The sequence below is a fragment of the Rattus norvegicus genome, chromosome 1 (assembly GCF_036323735.1).
Source record: "Rattus norvegicus strain BN/NHsdMcwi chromosome 1, GRCr8, whole genome shotgun sequence".
Classification (NCBI taxonomy): domain Eukaryota; kingdom Metazoa; phylum Chordata; class Mammalia; order Rodentia; family Muridae; genus Rattus; species Rattus norvegicus.
The window spans coordinates 82661928-82673205 of NC_086019.1; the positions used below are offsets into that span (position 1 = coordinate 82661928).

The 11278-nt window shown below is 50.0% G+C and overlaps 1 protein-coding gene across 1 annotated transcript; it reads left to right on the plus strand.

Annotated features, from left to right (window-relative positions):
- The first annotated feature begins 1683 nt into the window (after positions 1-1683).
- Positions 1684-10858, plus strand: Zfp324 (zinc finger protein 324). The gene is made up of 4 exons (NM_001400923.1): positions 1684-2137; positions 4638-4764; positions 5213-5329; positions 6068-10858. Exons 1-4 carry the CDS (start codon positions 2054-2056, stop codon positions 7483-7485), a joined length of 1746 nt encoding a protein of 581 aa, NP_001387852.1. The 5' UTR covers positions 1684-2053; the 3' UTR covers positions 7486-10858.
- The last annotated feature ends 420 nt before the right edge of the window (positions 10859-11278 follow it).

Genomic DNA, 11278 nt, shown 5'->3' on the forward strand with positions numbered 1-11278 from the left:
TGCTGGATTACAAGCATGTGCTACCACACTTGGCTTCTTTTGTGTGTGTGTGTGTGTGTGTGTGTGTGTGTGTGTGTGTGTGTGTGTGTAACGAACTCACTCTTAGTCCAGACTGGCGTCAGATTTGTAATAAATCTCCTAGTGTAGCTTTCTGAGTTCTGCAATTATTGTCTCTTGTCATCCAGGGTGATTCTCAAATTCACACTATAGCTACAGCTGCACTTGAGCGCCTGGTTCTTCTGCCTCTACCTCCTAAGAACTAGAATATTAGCTGCTACGACATGCAGCTCTCAACCTATGCTGTTTGAGAGCCTACTGTACGTTAGGAGCTGCATTAGCCCACTCTTAAACGAAAGACCAAGGAACTTTCTCTACTTTGAGAGACAAGCATACATAGAATTAAGAACTCAACACGGGAGAAACGAGACTCCTGACGCAAGATTCCTCATGTGCTGCAATACAGAGAAAACCCCTTTACATAACAGAGTCAGTCTTCACTGAGACTGCCCCGCCTTTCCAAAATCTCATCTATGACTTAGATTGGTCCCAAGGAAATGAAGAATCAATATTGTGATGTGTGGGGAAAAAAGGGAAGAACAAGGTAGCCTTAGGACAAGCACCCGAGCATAGAAAGAAACTAATTGATCTGTGTAAGGGTCTGAAATAATAAGAGTTTGTAACACTGACCTTCATTACAAGACAGGGATAGGGGACTACAAACAGAAGCCAAAACCCAACCCTGCAGCTGCCCACGCAGAAGGAAATTGCCTGAGCTGGGAGTTGGGGTTATTTTCTCAAGTGATCCTGGTTGATGTGGAAGTTGCTGATCTTTATTTATTTAATTTATTTTTTATTCCATGTGCACTGGCATTGGTGTTTTGCTTGCATGTATGTCTGACAGTGTTGGGTCCTCTGGAACTGGAATTACAGATAGTTGTGAGCTGCCTTGTTTTTTGTTTTTGTTTTTTTTAGATTTATTTATTTATTATATGTAAGTGCACTGTAACTGCCGTCAGACACACCAGAAGAGGACATCAGATCTTATTACAGATGGTTATGGGGGTTGCTGTGTACAGGGGTTGCTGGGGATTGAACTCAGGACCTCTGGAGGAGCAGTCTCTCCAGCCTGTGAGCTGCTTTGTGGTGCTGGAATTTGAACCCGATCCTCTAGGAAGAACAGTCAATGCTCTTAACCACTGAGCTATCCTGGAACCTGCTTTGTAAACCAGGCTGATCTTGAAATCACAGAGATCTTCTTGCCTCTGTCTCCCAAGTGCCTAAGCTACAGGTGTGTGCCACCACGCCCACTGCTGCTCTGTCTCTTTAGAAGCGGTTCTCAATATGTCTTTTTCTTTTGTGCTCCAGGCTTCAGTCGCCTGCCTCCCAAAATCTACTTCTGCATTTCCAGGTTTTGGGCCAGGGCCGCTAACCCGGCGCGGGGGCCTACCCAGCAGACTCTATTGGTGCTCAGGCCCCGCCGAAACCCGATGATGGTAGTAAATTTCACTTTCCAGCGTTCTGCCAGGGCTGGGGGTCAGGGAAAAGATGCTTTGGCCGTGGCCATGGATACCGGGAAGGCACCGCCTGTCATTCAGGCTAGTCAGCAGGAACTACGTTTACTCGAGCATTCGTGTTGTGCATTGGGCGAACGCGGATCGGAGAGGCGGGGTTTCCGGCGGTCTGGGATGTCACTTAGCAGACCGGCTTCAGGCCATACGGGTGATCAGGATTGGTGCTTGAAGGACCTGGCCGACTCTGCACTCTCCAGGAGGTTCTGGTGACCCAAGACTAGGGCAAGTGAGGACGGTACTCGCAGTTGCCCGATTCGAGCCGTGGCTCAGCACACGTCGGCAGTGCAGGCCAGCGGCCCTGCCTCCTATCCTGAGTTTCCTCCGTTGGCTCATAAGCCGCAGTTGAGGCCGTTAGGGTTGTGCCGAAGCCACGCACGCACTCTCCATCTCACGGCCACAGTCTTCTGGGCGTACAACGCCCTTTTCTGACCGGGAAACTGAGGCCTAGGCGGGCTGCGCGAGGCCGTGGGCGGGAACGGGCTATGCCCAGGTCTCCCGCTCGTCGTGCCCCGCCTCCACTGCAGATTCCGATGGCGGTAACCTGGCCGCTGACAGATCCAGCGCGGGTGAGTGTAGGGATCCTTTCATGGATGGATCCACTAGGTGTCCTGTCTTGCCCTCTTACTGTACTGTTGGGAAGGACCCAGTTGTTTCCAATACCATAGTCCAGGTCAGTAAGGTGTGCCGGTGTGGAAGCCTAACTTGTGACAGCCAAGTGGGTAAGGTCTGGGAGAAAGTTAAAGGAAAGCACCCACATGTGCAAAAACCAAGGCGAGACTTTTATATTTTGAAGTCTCTCTCCCTCTCTCTCTCTCTCTCTCTCTCTCTCTCTCTCTCTCTCTCTCTCTCTCTCTCCCTCTTCCCTCTCTCTCTCTCTCTCTCTCCCCTCCCCCCTCCCCCCTCCCCCCTCCTCTCTCCTCCCTCCCCCCTCCCCCTCCCCCTCTTCCCTCTCCCCTCTCCCCTCTCCCCCTCCACCTCCCCTCTCCCCCCTCCCCCTCCCCCTCCCCCCTCCCCCTCCCTCTCCCCCTCCCCCCTCCCCCCTCCCCCCTCTCCCCTCTCCCCTCCTCCCCTCTCTCTATGAGTTGGCCTCAAATTAGAATTAGATATGTAGCTAAGAAATGGTCTTGAACTTCTGGTCCTTCTGCCTCTGCTTCCCTAGTGCTAGATTTTCAGGCATGCACCATCACACACAGTGTATTTGGTACTGGAGATGGAACCCAAGACCTTATGCATACCATGCAAACACTACAAACTGAGCTACATCCCAGCCTGGAACTTAGCAATTTAGAAATGGAACGAGCAAGGAAGGGGAAGTCTTGTGTGTTTGAAATAGCAGGCAGAGGAGTTGGAACTTTGTCCCAAAGGCATTGGAAGACGTGGAGTGCTTTTAACATAGATCGGACAGTTTCCCAGTTAAGATTTTTAAAGCATGATTTTCTAATTTTTAATTATGTGCATTTGTGTGTGGGTATATGCATGTGAATGTTGGTTCTCCCTGGAGCTTTGTTATAGGCACCTAGTGTGGACACTGGGAGCTGAATTCATGCCCTCTGAAAGAGCAGCACATACTCTTAACCACTGAGCTATCTCTCTAGCCCCAGGTTTTGAGGGTTTTGTTTTGAAAGGCAATCTCACTATGTAGATCTAGCTGGTCTGCAACTTGATACGTAGGACCCTTGAGACAGTGTCCCACTATGTAATCATGGCTGTGCTGGAAATGTACAATTAGACCAGGCTGTTCTTGAATTCACAGACATTCACTTGTTTCTGCCTCCAGAGTGTTGGGATGAAAGGCATGGGCCACCACACCCAGACCCCCAGTTAAGATTTTAAAACCATCTTCTCTTTTTTCTGAGTGTAGAACAGACATGGAGGAAGTATTATGTAGAACAGAGGCTGTTACCTCTTGGTCCCTGTGAATGGGATTAGTTATGGTGGTCCCTGGACGAGATTAGTTATGGTGGTGGTTAAAGTGGCTGGATTATGAGTAGATCTGCTGATGTGCCAGTTTTGTGTGAAGAACTCTCTCATTTGTCAGCTCTAGTACCTGGGAGGATGGAACTACTGTAGACATGGGAAAGACCAGGTGTGTGTGATGTCCCAGAGTGGACTGATTGATGGGTCTGAAGTAATAGATATCCAGTTAATTGATCCTATTGTCTTGAGCCAGGACCTAGGAATTGAAGAGAGATAGTGCACTGGCTGGTTGCTGGTTTTGTGTGTCAACTTGACACAAGCTAGAGTCATTAGAGAGGAAGGAGCCTCAGTTGAGAAAATGCCTCCATGAAATTTAACTATAAAACATTTTCTCAATTAGTGATCAATGGGGGGAGGCCCAGCCATCCCTGAACTAGTGGTCCTGGGTTCTAGAAGAAAGAAGGCTGGGCAAGCCAGCCATGGAAAACAAGCCAGTAAGCAGCACCCCTCCAAGGCCTCTGCATTGGATCCTGCCCAGTTAGAGTTCCTGTCTTGACTTCTTTCAGTGATGGAAAAGTACGCTGAATAAACCCTTTCCTTCCCATGTTGCTTTTTGGTCATCAATACTAAGACAGATAGTTTCATAGACTTGATTAGGGTTGGTTGCTTAGGATTTGAGAGCAGTGAAGAGAGGCTTGTGGTGCCTGAGGGGAAGAGTCCCACAGATGGCTGAACAAGGGTAAGAGTTGCTTGAAAGCAGAAAGGAAATGGAGCATTGGTATAGAGGCAAGAAGGATTGACTTTCTGTATGTCTACTAGGTTGATAAGGCCACTCCCACCTCCCACCCCCGACACCCTCACACCCACAACAGTAACTGAGATTGTCTACTTATTCCCAAGGACCATTTTTTTTTTAAACTCATGTTTTTGAGACAGGGTTTCCCTACATGGCTGTCCTATGGCTGTCCTGAAATCACTATGTAGACCAGGCTGGCCCTGAACTCACAGATATATGCCTCCCTCTGTCTTCTCAACCAGTACTACAGGGAAGGAAGATAAGTGTCCAAGAAGCATCTCCATTAGGATAGGGAACTGGTTCCTGCCTCACCCAGCCATAGCATAGACACTATCTTATTCTTGCTGATGTAGGGCTTGATGGCCTTTGAGGATGTGGCTGTGTACTTCTCCCAGGAGGAGTGGATGTTCCTGAATGCGGCCCAGAGGGCGCTGTACCGCCATGTAATGCTGGAAAACTTCGCACTTGTAGACTCCATAGGTAAACCCCCGAGTTGAGTCCTCCATTGGAAGCAAAACTGGGACCAGGTATGGCAGCCAGCTGAGCACACCAGGTTCGGGAGCCATTACAACTGTCCCCTCTCCCTAGCTGTTTATGAGTATGGCCCTCTATCCATGGGCATGTGAGAGGAAGGTTGGGGCCCTTATATAGTCTGATAAACTTAACCATTTCCTGCATCCCTGGGTTGCTGGCTGGCTACCTTCTTCTGTGCCTGAGTTCTAGCACCTTCCTTTGGAGCAGCTGATCTAGTCGTTCCTTATGGGAACCCTTGAGCTGGGCCTGTGATCCTCCTGTATGGTATGACCTTTGGGGTTTTGGGTGCATTGATTGCATGGTCAATGTCCATGATATTCCATATCCTGCTCTCTGTTGGGGCTGGACTGTCCTGAGCTATGACTGGCCTCACATGCTCCTTTTCCCTTCCTAGGACCCTCTGTCTCCCGGCCTCGTGTGATCATCCAACTCCAGCGTGGTGAGGAACCCTGGGTTCCCAATAGGACAATTGCAGGCCCAGGCAGGGGCACCCACAGGAGATCCAGCCTTGGTGAGTTGGGCTTCACCTAGGATGTACTAGGGCCAACCTGGGCTACTACATTCTCTACTTCCTGGTTTTATAAACACCCTCCTTTCCTGTCTGGAGACAATTCTCTTCCCTTTCTGAATCTTTTCCCTCATCTTGTGGCCTTTCCTGCCCTTAAAGGAGAAACTTGAAGGGCACAGGTGCTGTGTCCATGCAGGATATATTACTCCTTTTGAACCACATGCACAGACACACCCACCAGCTGGGTTTCCCCATTGAGCTGTCACATCTGTAGGGTCAGTCCTTCTTCTCAACTGTTGTTTGAACACTTCCTGGTTGGGCTGTTCCTGGCACTGTGCACACAGCATTGGCCAGGACACTGCTGAGTAGTATAGGGAGAATGCCTGGGAAAAGCAGTCTTCAACAGGATTGATAAATAGTGCATAGACTGAAGGGATGAACACAAAGAGAAAGGAGGTTAGGGAGTGAGGCTTAAGAGAAAGGAACCAGGACATCCAGTACAGAGGTCCTGACCAGAGAGGGCTATAGCTATTAGGACAGACTCTTTCCTACCAACTTCTCCCAGGGCCAGCCCACGCTTCTGGTTTTTTGTTTGGTTTGTTGGTTGGTTTTTTGTTTGTTTGTTTTTCTTCTCCCACCCTTTACACTTAGTTCATTAAGGTTCCCTTGACTGCCCAGGCAGTTTGCTGTGGTCACTTTCTGACCAGATGACCCAGGTAACTATCTTTCCTCTGCCTTCAGGATCCAATTACAGTGCAAGGGACAGACATGTGTCTGGAGCATCTCCAGGGGCCACCTGTGACAGGCCTGTTAGGATATCTACTAGTCTTCTTCCTCCTGCTGGTGCCTACCCTGATGCAAAAATTCTGGAGGGACACCAAAGTGCCTGCCCATCTCTACAGAAAAAACCCACAGGGGTATCAGTGATTTACTGGGAGCAGCTACTGCTAGGTTCTAGCAGCAGTGAGGCAACTGTCAGCCTGCGATTGACCTCCCCAGTAGGGGTTCCTGAGAATGGTTCATCTAGAGTGAAGGCCTTCTCTGACCTCCTGGCCCCAGGGAAGCAGCTACGGGTAGCAGAGCAGCAAAAGCCAGAGATGCAGCTAAACCCTGGGAGAACTTTCCAAAGTATCCCAGATCTCCACGAGGCTGAGGAGGGACATGGGATAAGTGGGGCTTGCCATGAGTCTCAGGGAGACCCCAGTGTTCCAGAGGCCCCGATATGGGATGAGCTGGGAGAAGCCCTCCAGGCCGGCCCAGGCCTTTTCTCTGGGGACAAACCTTTTGAATGTAGGGCGTGCAACAAAGTGTTTGTGAAGAGCTCAGACCTCCTAAAGCATCTGCGCACTCATACTGGAGAGCGGCCATATGAGTGTGCCCAGTGCGGCAAGGCCTTCAGTCAGACATCTCACCTGACTCAGCACCAGCGCATCCATAGCGGTGAAACGCCCTATGTGTGCATGGTGTGCAGCAAGGCCTTCCGACACAGCTCCTCACTGGTGCGCCATCAGCGCATCCACACTGTCGAGAAGACATTTCACTGCAACGAGTGTGGCAAGGCCTTCAGCCATGGCTCCAACCTCAGTCAGCACCGCAAGATCCACGCAGGAGGGCGTCCCTATGCCTGTGCACAGTGCGGCCGCCGCTTCTGCCGCAACTCACATCTTATCCAGCACGAGCGCACGCACACAGGCGAGAAGCCCTATGCCTGCTCCCTCTGTGGCGCAGCCTTTAGTCAGGGCTCCTCGCTCTTCAAGCACCAGCGTGTGCATACTGGAGAGAAGCCTTTCTCGTGTCCACAGTGTGGCCGTGCCTTCAGCCACAGCTCCAACCTCACACAGCATCAGCTGCTGCACACTGGCGAACGTCCCTTCCGCTGCGGCGACTGTGGCAAGGCCTTTGCCAAGGGAGCAGTGTTGCTCAGCCACAGGCGCATCCACACGGGTGAAAAGCCCTTCGTGTGCACACAGTGTGGCCGCGCTTTCCGTGAGCGCCCCGCCCTCTTTCATCACCAAAGGATCCACACAGGAGAAAAGGCCCTGCGGAGGCCCAGGGGCAACATGCACTCCCAGATCGGGTCTCTTGGGGTATCCTTAGATGGTACACATCCAAAGGCCACTTTAGACCCACCAGCAGTCCCAAATATTGCTGAGGCCTAAGGTCATAGCTGTGCTCTTCTCTGGAATCCCTTTCACTCACTGTGGAAGAGCCTGGATTCTCAGCAATTCACTGCTATGTGAGCCAAATACAAGGAGGACTTGCCAGTCAAGTCAGTTCCGTTTACAGCTATATCCTGAAAGAAGCTGGAGGAGAGGAATCTGTAGAGTGCATGTACCCCCTGTACTGGTGGGGCGGGCAGCGACTGTCCCCAGAACTAGTTAGTGGGTGACCCACAGACTTTGATCTCCATGTTGATGCCACGTCAGTGTTTCCTGACTATGGCTATGAAAACAGGAAAAGAGCATGCAGGAGGTGGGAGCTCTCAAACTAGCAGCTGAAGACACAGCCCCAGTGCATTCCATCTCCTTGGTGCAAGCCTCAGGCAAATGAACAGTTTGTTTCGGAACCTGAGCTTTTTCCTCTGGGAAGTGAAGAGGGAAGGAGCTTTGGACCAGTGGAAGATGATGCTATAAAATATTCTAGCAGCTGGATATAGTGACGTATGCCTTTAAACCCAGGACTTGGGAGGCAAGGGCAGGTGTCTCTCTTGTGAGTTTAAAGCCAGCCTGGTCTACATAGTGTGTTCCAGCTCCCAACTAGAGAGAGTTACACAGTGAAACCGTCTTTAAAATAATGTAAATGTTCCAATGGGATCCAAATAAAGTGCAAGTAGGCTCACAGCCAGCTATGTGCTAGGTGCTATGTGCTAGGTGCTGCCCAGACGGCAACTGTGGGCCTTGTGTCGGTGTCTCTGCTTCAAGCAAGGAAACGGAGGATGCACAGAAGAGTCGTGGCCTAGAGCACACAGCAGAAGCAGGACTGAACGCAGATGGACTTCTCCAGTCTCCATCTACAATCCCTTCCCTCTAGTCTACCAGGCCAGGCTCCAAGGGCTGGCCTAACCCACCAGTGGGAAATGGAGGCCTGGAGGAAAGATTGTGGCCCTCGGCTCTGCAAGACAGATAAGAGTGCTGGCTGCTCATTCAAGCCTGTCGTCAGCCATTACCAAAGCCATGCTATATGAGCCTTACCTCTGAAGTGGTGCTAGTAACTGAGAGGAAATGAGACAGGGCTGCTTATGTTTGCTGGGCTTAGCCATCATGCACCCACCTGTCCCATCCGGTCCCACACATACGAGTCCCGAGGTAAAGAGCTGAGCAGGGAAGCCTTGGCGTTTCCTATGACTTCTGAGACCTCTCTAGTGTAACAACCCTAAACCTTGAGGGCAGATGGGTGCGTGGGATTCAGTTTGCTTGCTGTGGCCTTTAGCAGACCAGGTCTCATTGGACCTGAGGTAAGACCAACAGGGAAATGAATGCCAGTATTTAAAAGGTAAAACAGATATATACTGTAATTTCTTACCTAGATAGGAAAGTCCACATCTCTTGACTCCAGGACATGCCTCCTGGTTTTTACTGCTGTTGTTCATAGTTCATAATTATATGTGTGGATGCATGTATGTAAGGCATACATGTAGAAGTCAAAGGACAATTTTCAGGAATCAGTTTTCTCCTTCCATCATATGGGTGCTGGGGATGGAGCTCAAATTGTAACGCTTCATAGTACATGACTTTAACCACTGTTGGCCCTGATATTTTTTTTCAGACAGGGTCCCATGTAACCCAGGTTAGCCTTGAACTCTGTAGCCAAGGCTGGCCTTGAACTTCTGTTCTCTTGCCTTTACCTCCTGAGTTCTGAGACTACAAGCATACACCACCAGCCTGGTTTATTCAGTACTAGAGATTAAACCTGAGGCTGTGTGCCTATTTAGCAAGCACTCCGCCAACTGAACTATATCCTTCTCCCTCAGTTTCAGGTTTTAATTAATTCAAAGAACTAGGCTTGGTGTGGCATGTCTGGAATGCCCATAGTCAGGAGGGAGAGGTAGAGGAGGCAATTCAAGGATAGTTTGAGGCCCTGTGTTTTGTTTTGAGACAGGGTTTCTTGGTGTAGCCCTGGTCACCTAGAACAGGATGGAGCTCTGTAGACCAGGCTGGCCTGAATTCAGAGAAATCCACCTGCCTCTGCCCCACCAAGCACTGGGATGAAAGGCATGTGCCATCACAGCCCAGCATTGAAGCCCCTATCTTAAAAAGAAAAAACTGAGTTGATACACACCTGTGTGAACAATACTTGTTTTTACCTTAGAGAAGATATTAAACGGATGTTCACAGACATGATATTGAAGTAAGCACAGAGGATTTGGCTTTAATCTGGGTTCTGAGGTCACAGAGATACAGCTTATCTGTAGCCCAGTGTAGGATGGAGTCATCTATGTCCCTTTGGTGGCCACAGGTAGGTGGGGGAAGCCAGGAGGTCTAGGAAAAGGCAATCTGCTCCAGAGCAACAGTTCTGTTGAAAGATGAGCCTTTGTGGAGAGAGGAGGGTGGGAAGAATGAGTCACTGCTATGAGCACGTCTGCTGTTGAGGATGAGTGCATGTGTAAAGTTGAGTCCAGCTCTTTAGGAACTCCCGTCCCGTCACCTGGAGGTATAGTGGTGTAGACCTGTAACCCTAGCACTTTGGGAGGCTGAGACAGGAGGATCTGAAGTTAACCCTCCAGATCAGTGTGAGGCTACTGAGAAAGTCTGCAGAAAAAAAATTACACAGGTCAGATGTCTAATCCCAGCACACAAGAGACAGAGACAAGTAGGACTACATAGCAGTTGGAGGTCCATAGTGAGACCCTGTCTCAAAAAAGCAATAAAACCATCTTGCAGCTACCATCTATGCATAAGACACACCTGTCCCACCCATCTGCCAGTAGAGTCAGACACATCTGTCCACTAAACCTCATTAATTCATGAAAGGAGGGATGCTGTACAGGATCCAGCTGCCCAAGACCCTGTAAGAGAAAATTCTCTGAGGTAGGCCTCCTGATACCCAGTAGGCCCACTGTCAGCTCCTCTCGGATGGAACTATGTAACGCCAGGAAGGCCCAGGACCAAAGATACGTTGAGGAAACTGAGTTCCCCAACAGTTCTCTGACAGTCCTGAGCCTTCTGGGATCCACAGACTGGAATTGTTACCACCTTCTCTTCCTCACCAGCCTCTGCTTTTAAGCTGAGTGCTTTTTACCTCCACACTCCTTGGATCTACCTCTTCCAATACCGAGAACTGGCCTGCGCTCCCCTATGTGTGGGAGTTCCCCAAGAACTACGGCTATACTGGGTTAGCTCCTCTTAACAGGCTACGCTTGTAAAAATGCCTATGGGTTTTCTAAGTCAAATGTTAAACCAGCTAAGCTTGGTAGCACCTGCCTGTGTTCTCAAAGCTGAGAAAACTGAAGCTGCAGGTTACAGAAACCCTGTCTTAAAACAACAAAACCCTCACCTCCCAATCCCACAAAACCAAATAAACACATGCACCAAACTTCACCTTTGGCTCTACAGCTGAACATGATGCACCACACTCCACACTTGGCTGTAAGTCTGTAGGTGAAGATGGAGGGGGGGTGGCATTCAAGGGAAATCAAATACTGAGCTGACACTGGGGGTCTCTCTCTCATGATTTTCCTGGGCAGCCGTAAACCTATACTCCAACTGGAAGAAAGCCTCTTAGGTCCCACTTGGTCAATGAGTTTGTTAGGGTTACAAGAGTAAGCATTTGAGGAGTGAGAGTGGCTAAGCTGCCCACAAAACACTCAGAGGGCCCTAATGACTGGGTCCAGCCCCTCCAGATGCATGGGGTCCAAGCTCCTCTGTGCAGAGTAAAAAGCCTACGCTCAAGACTTGAAAACCCACCAACTCCCCTACTCTGGAACGTCCCAGCGCCCCCCGATTCACCTGAGCA

Excerpts from the sequence above, each read along its gene's own strand:
- Zfp324 (NM_001400923.1), top strand. The coding sequence starts at position 2,054 with ATGCCCAGGTCTCCCGCTCGTCGTGCCCCGCCTCCACTGCAGATTCCG. Across the intron at positions 4,765-5,212 it reads CGCACTTGTAGACTCCATAG|GACCCTCTGTCTCCCGGCCT; the intron begins GTAAACCCCCGA and ends TTCCCTTCCTAG. Across the intron at positions 5,330-6,067 it reads CCACAGGAGATCCAGCCTTG|GATCCAATTACAGTGCAAGG; the intron begins GTGAGTTGGGCT and ends CTCTGCCTTCAG.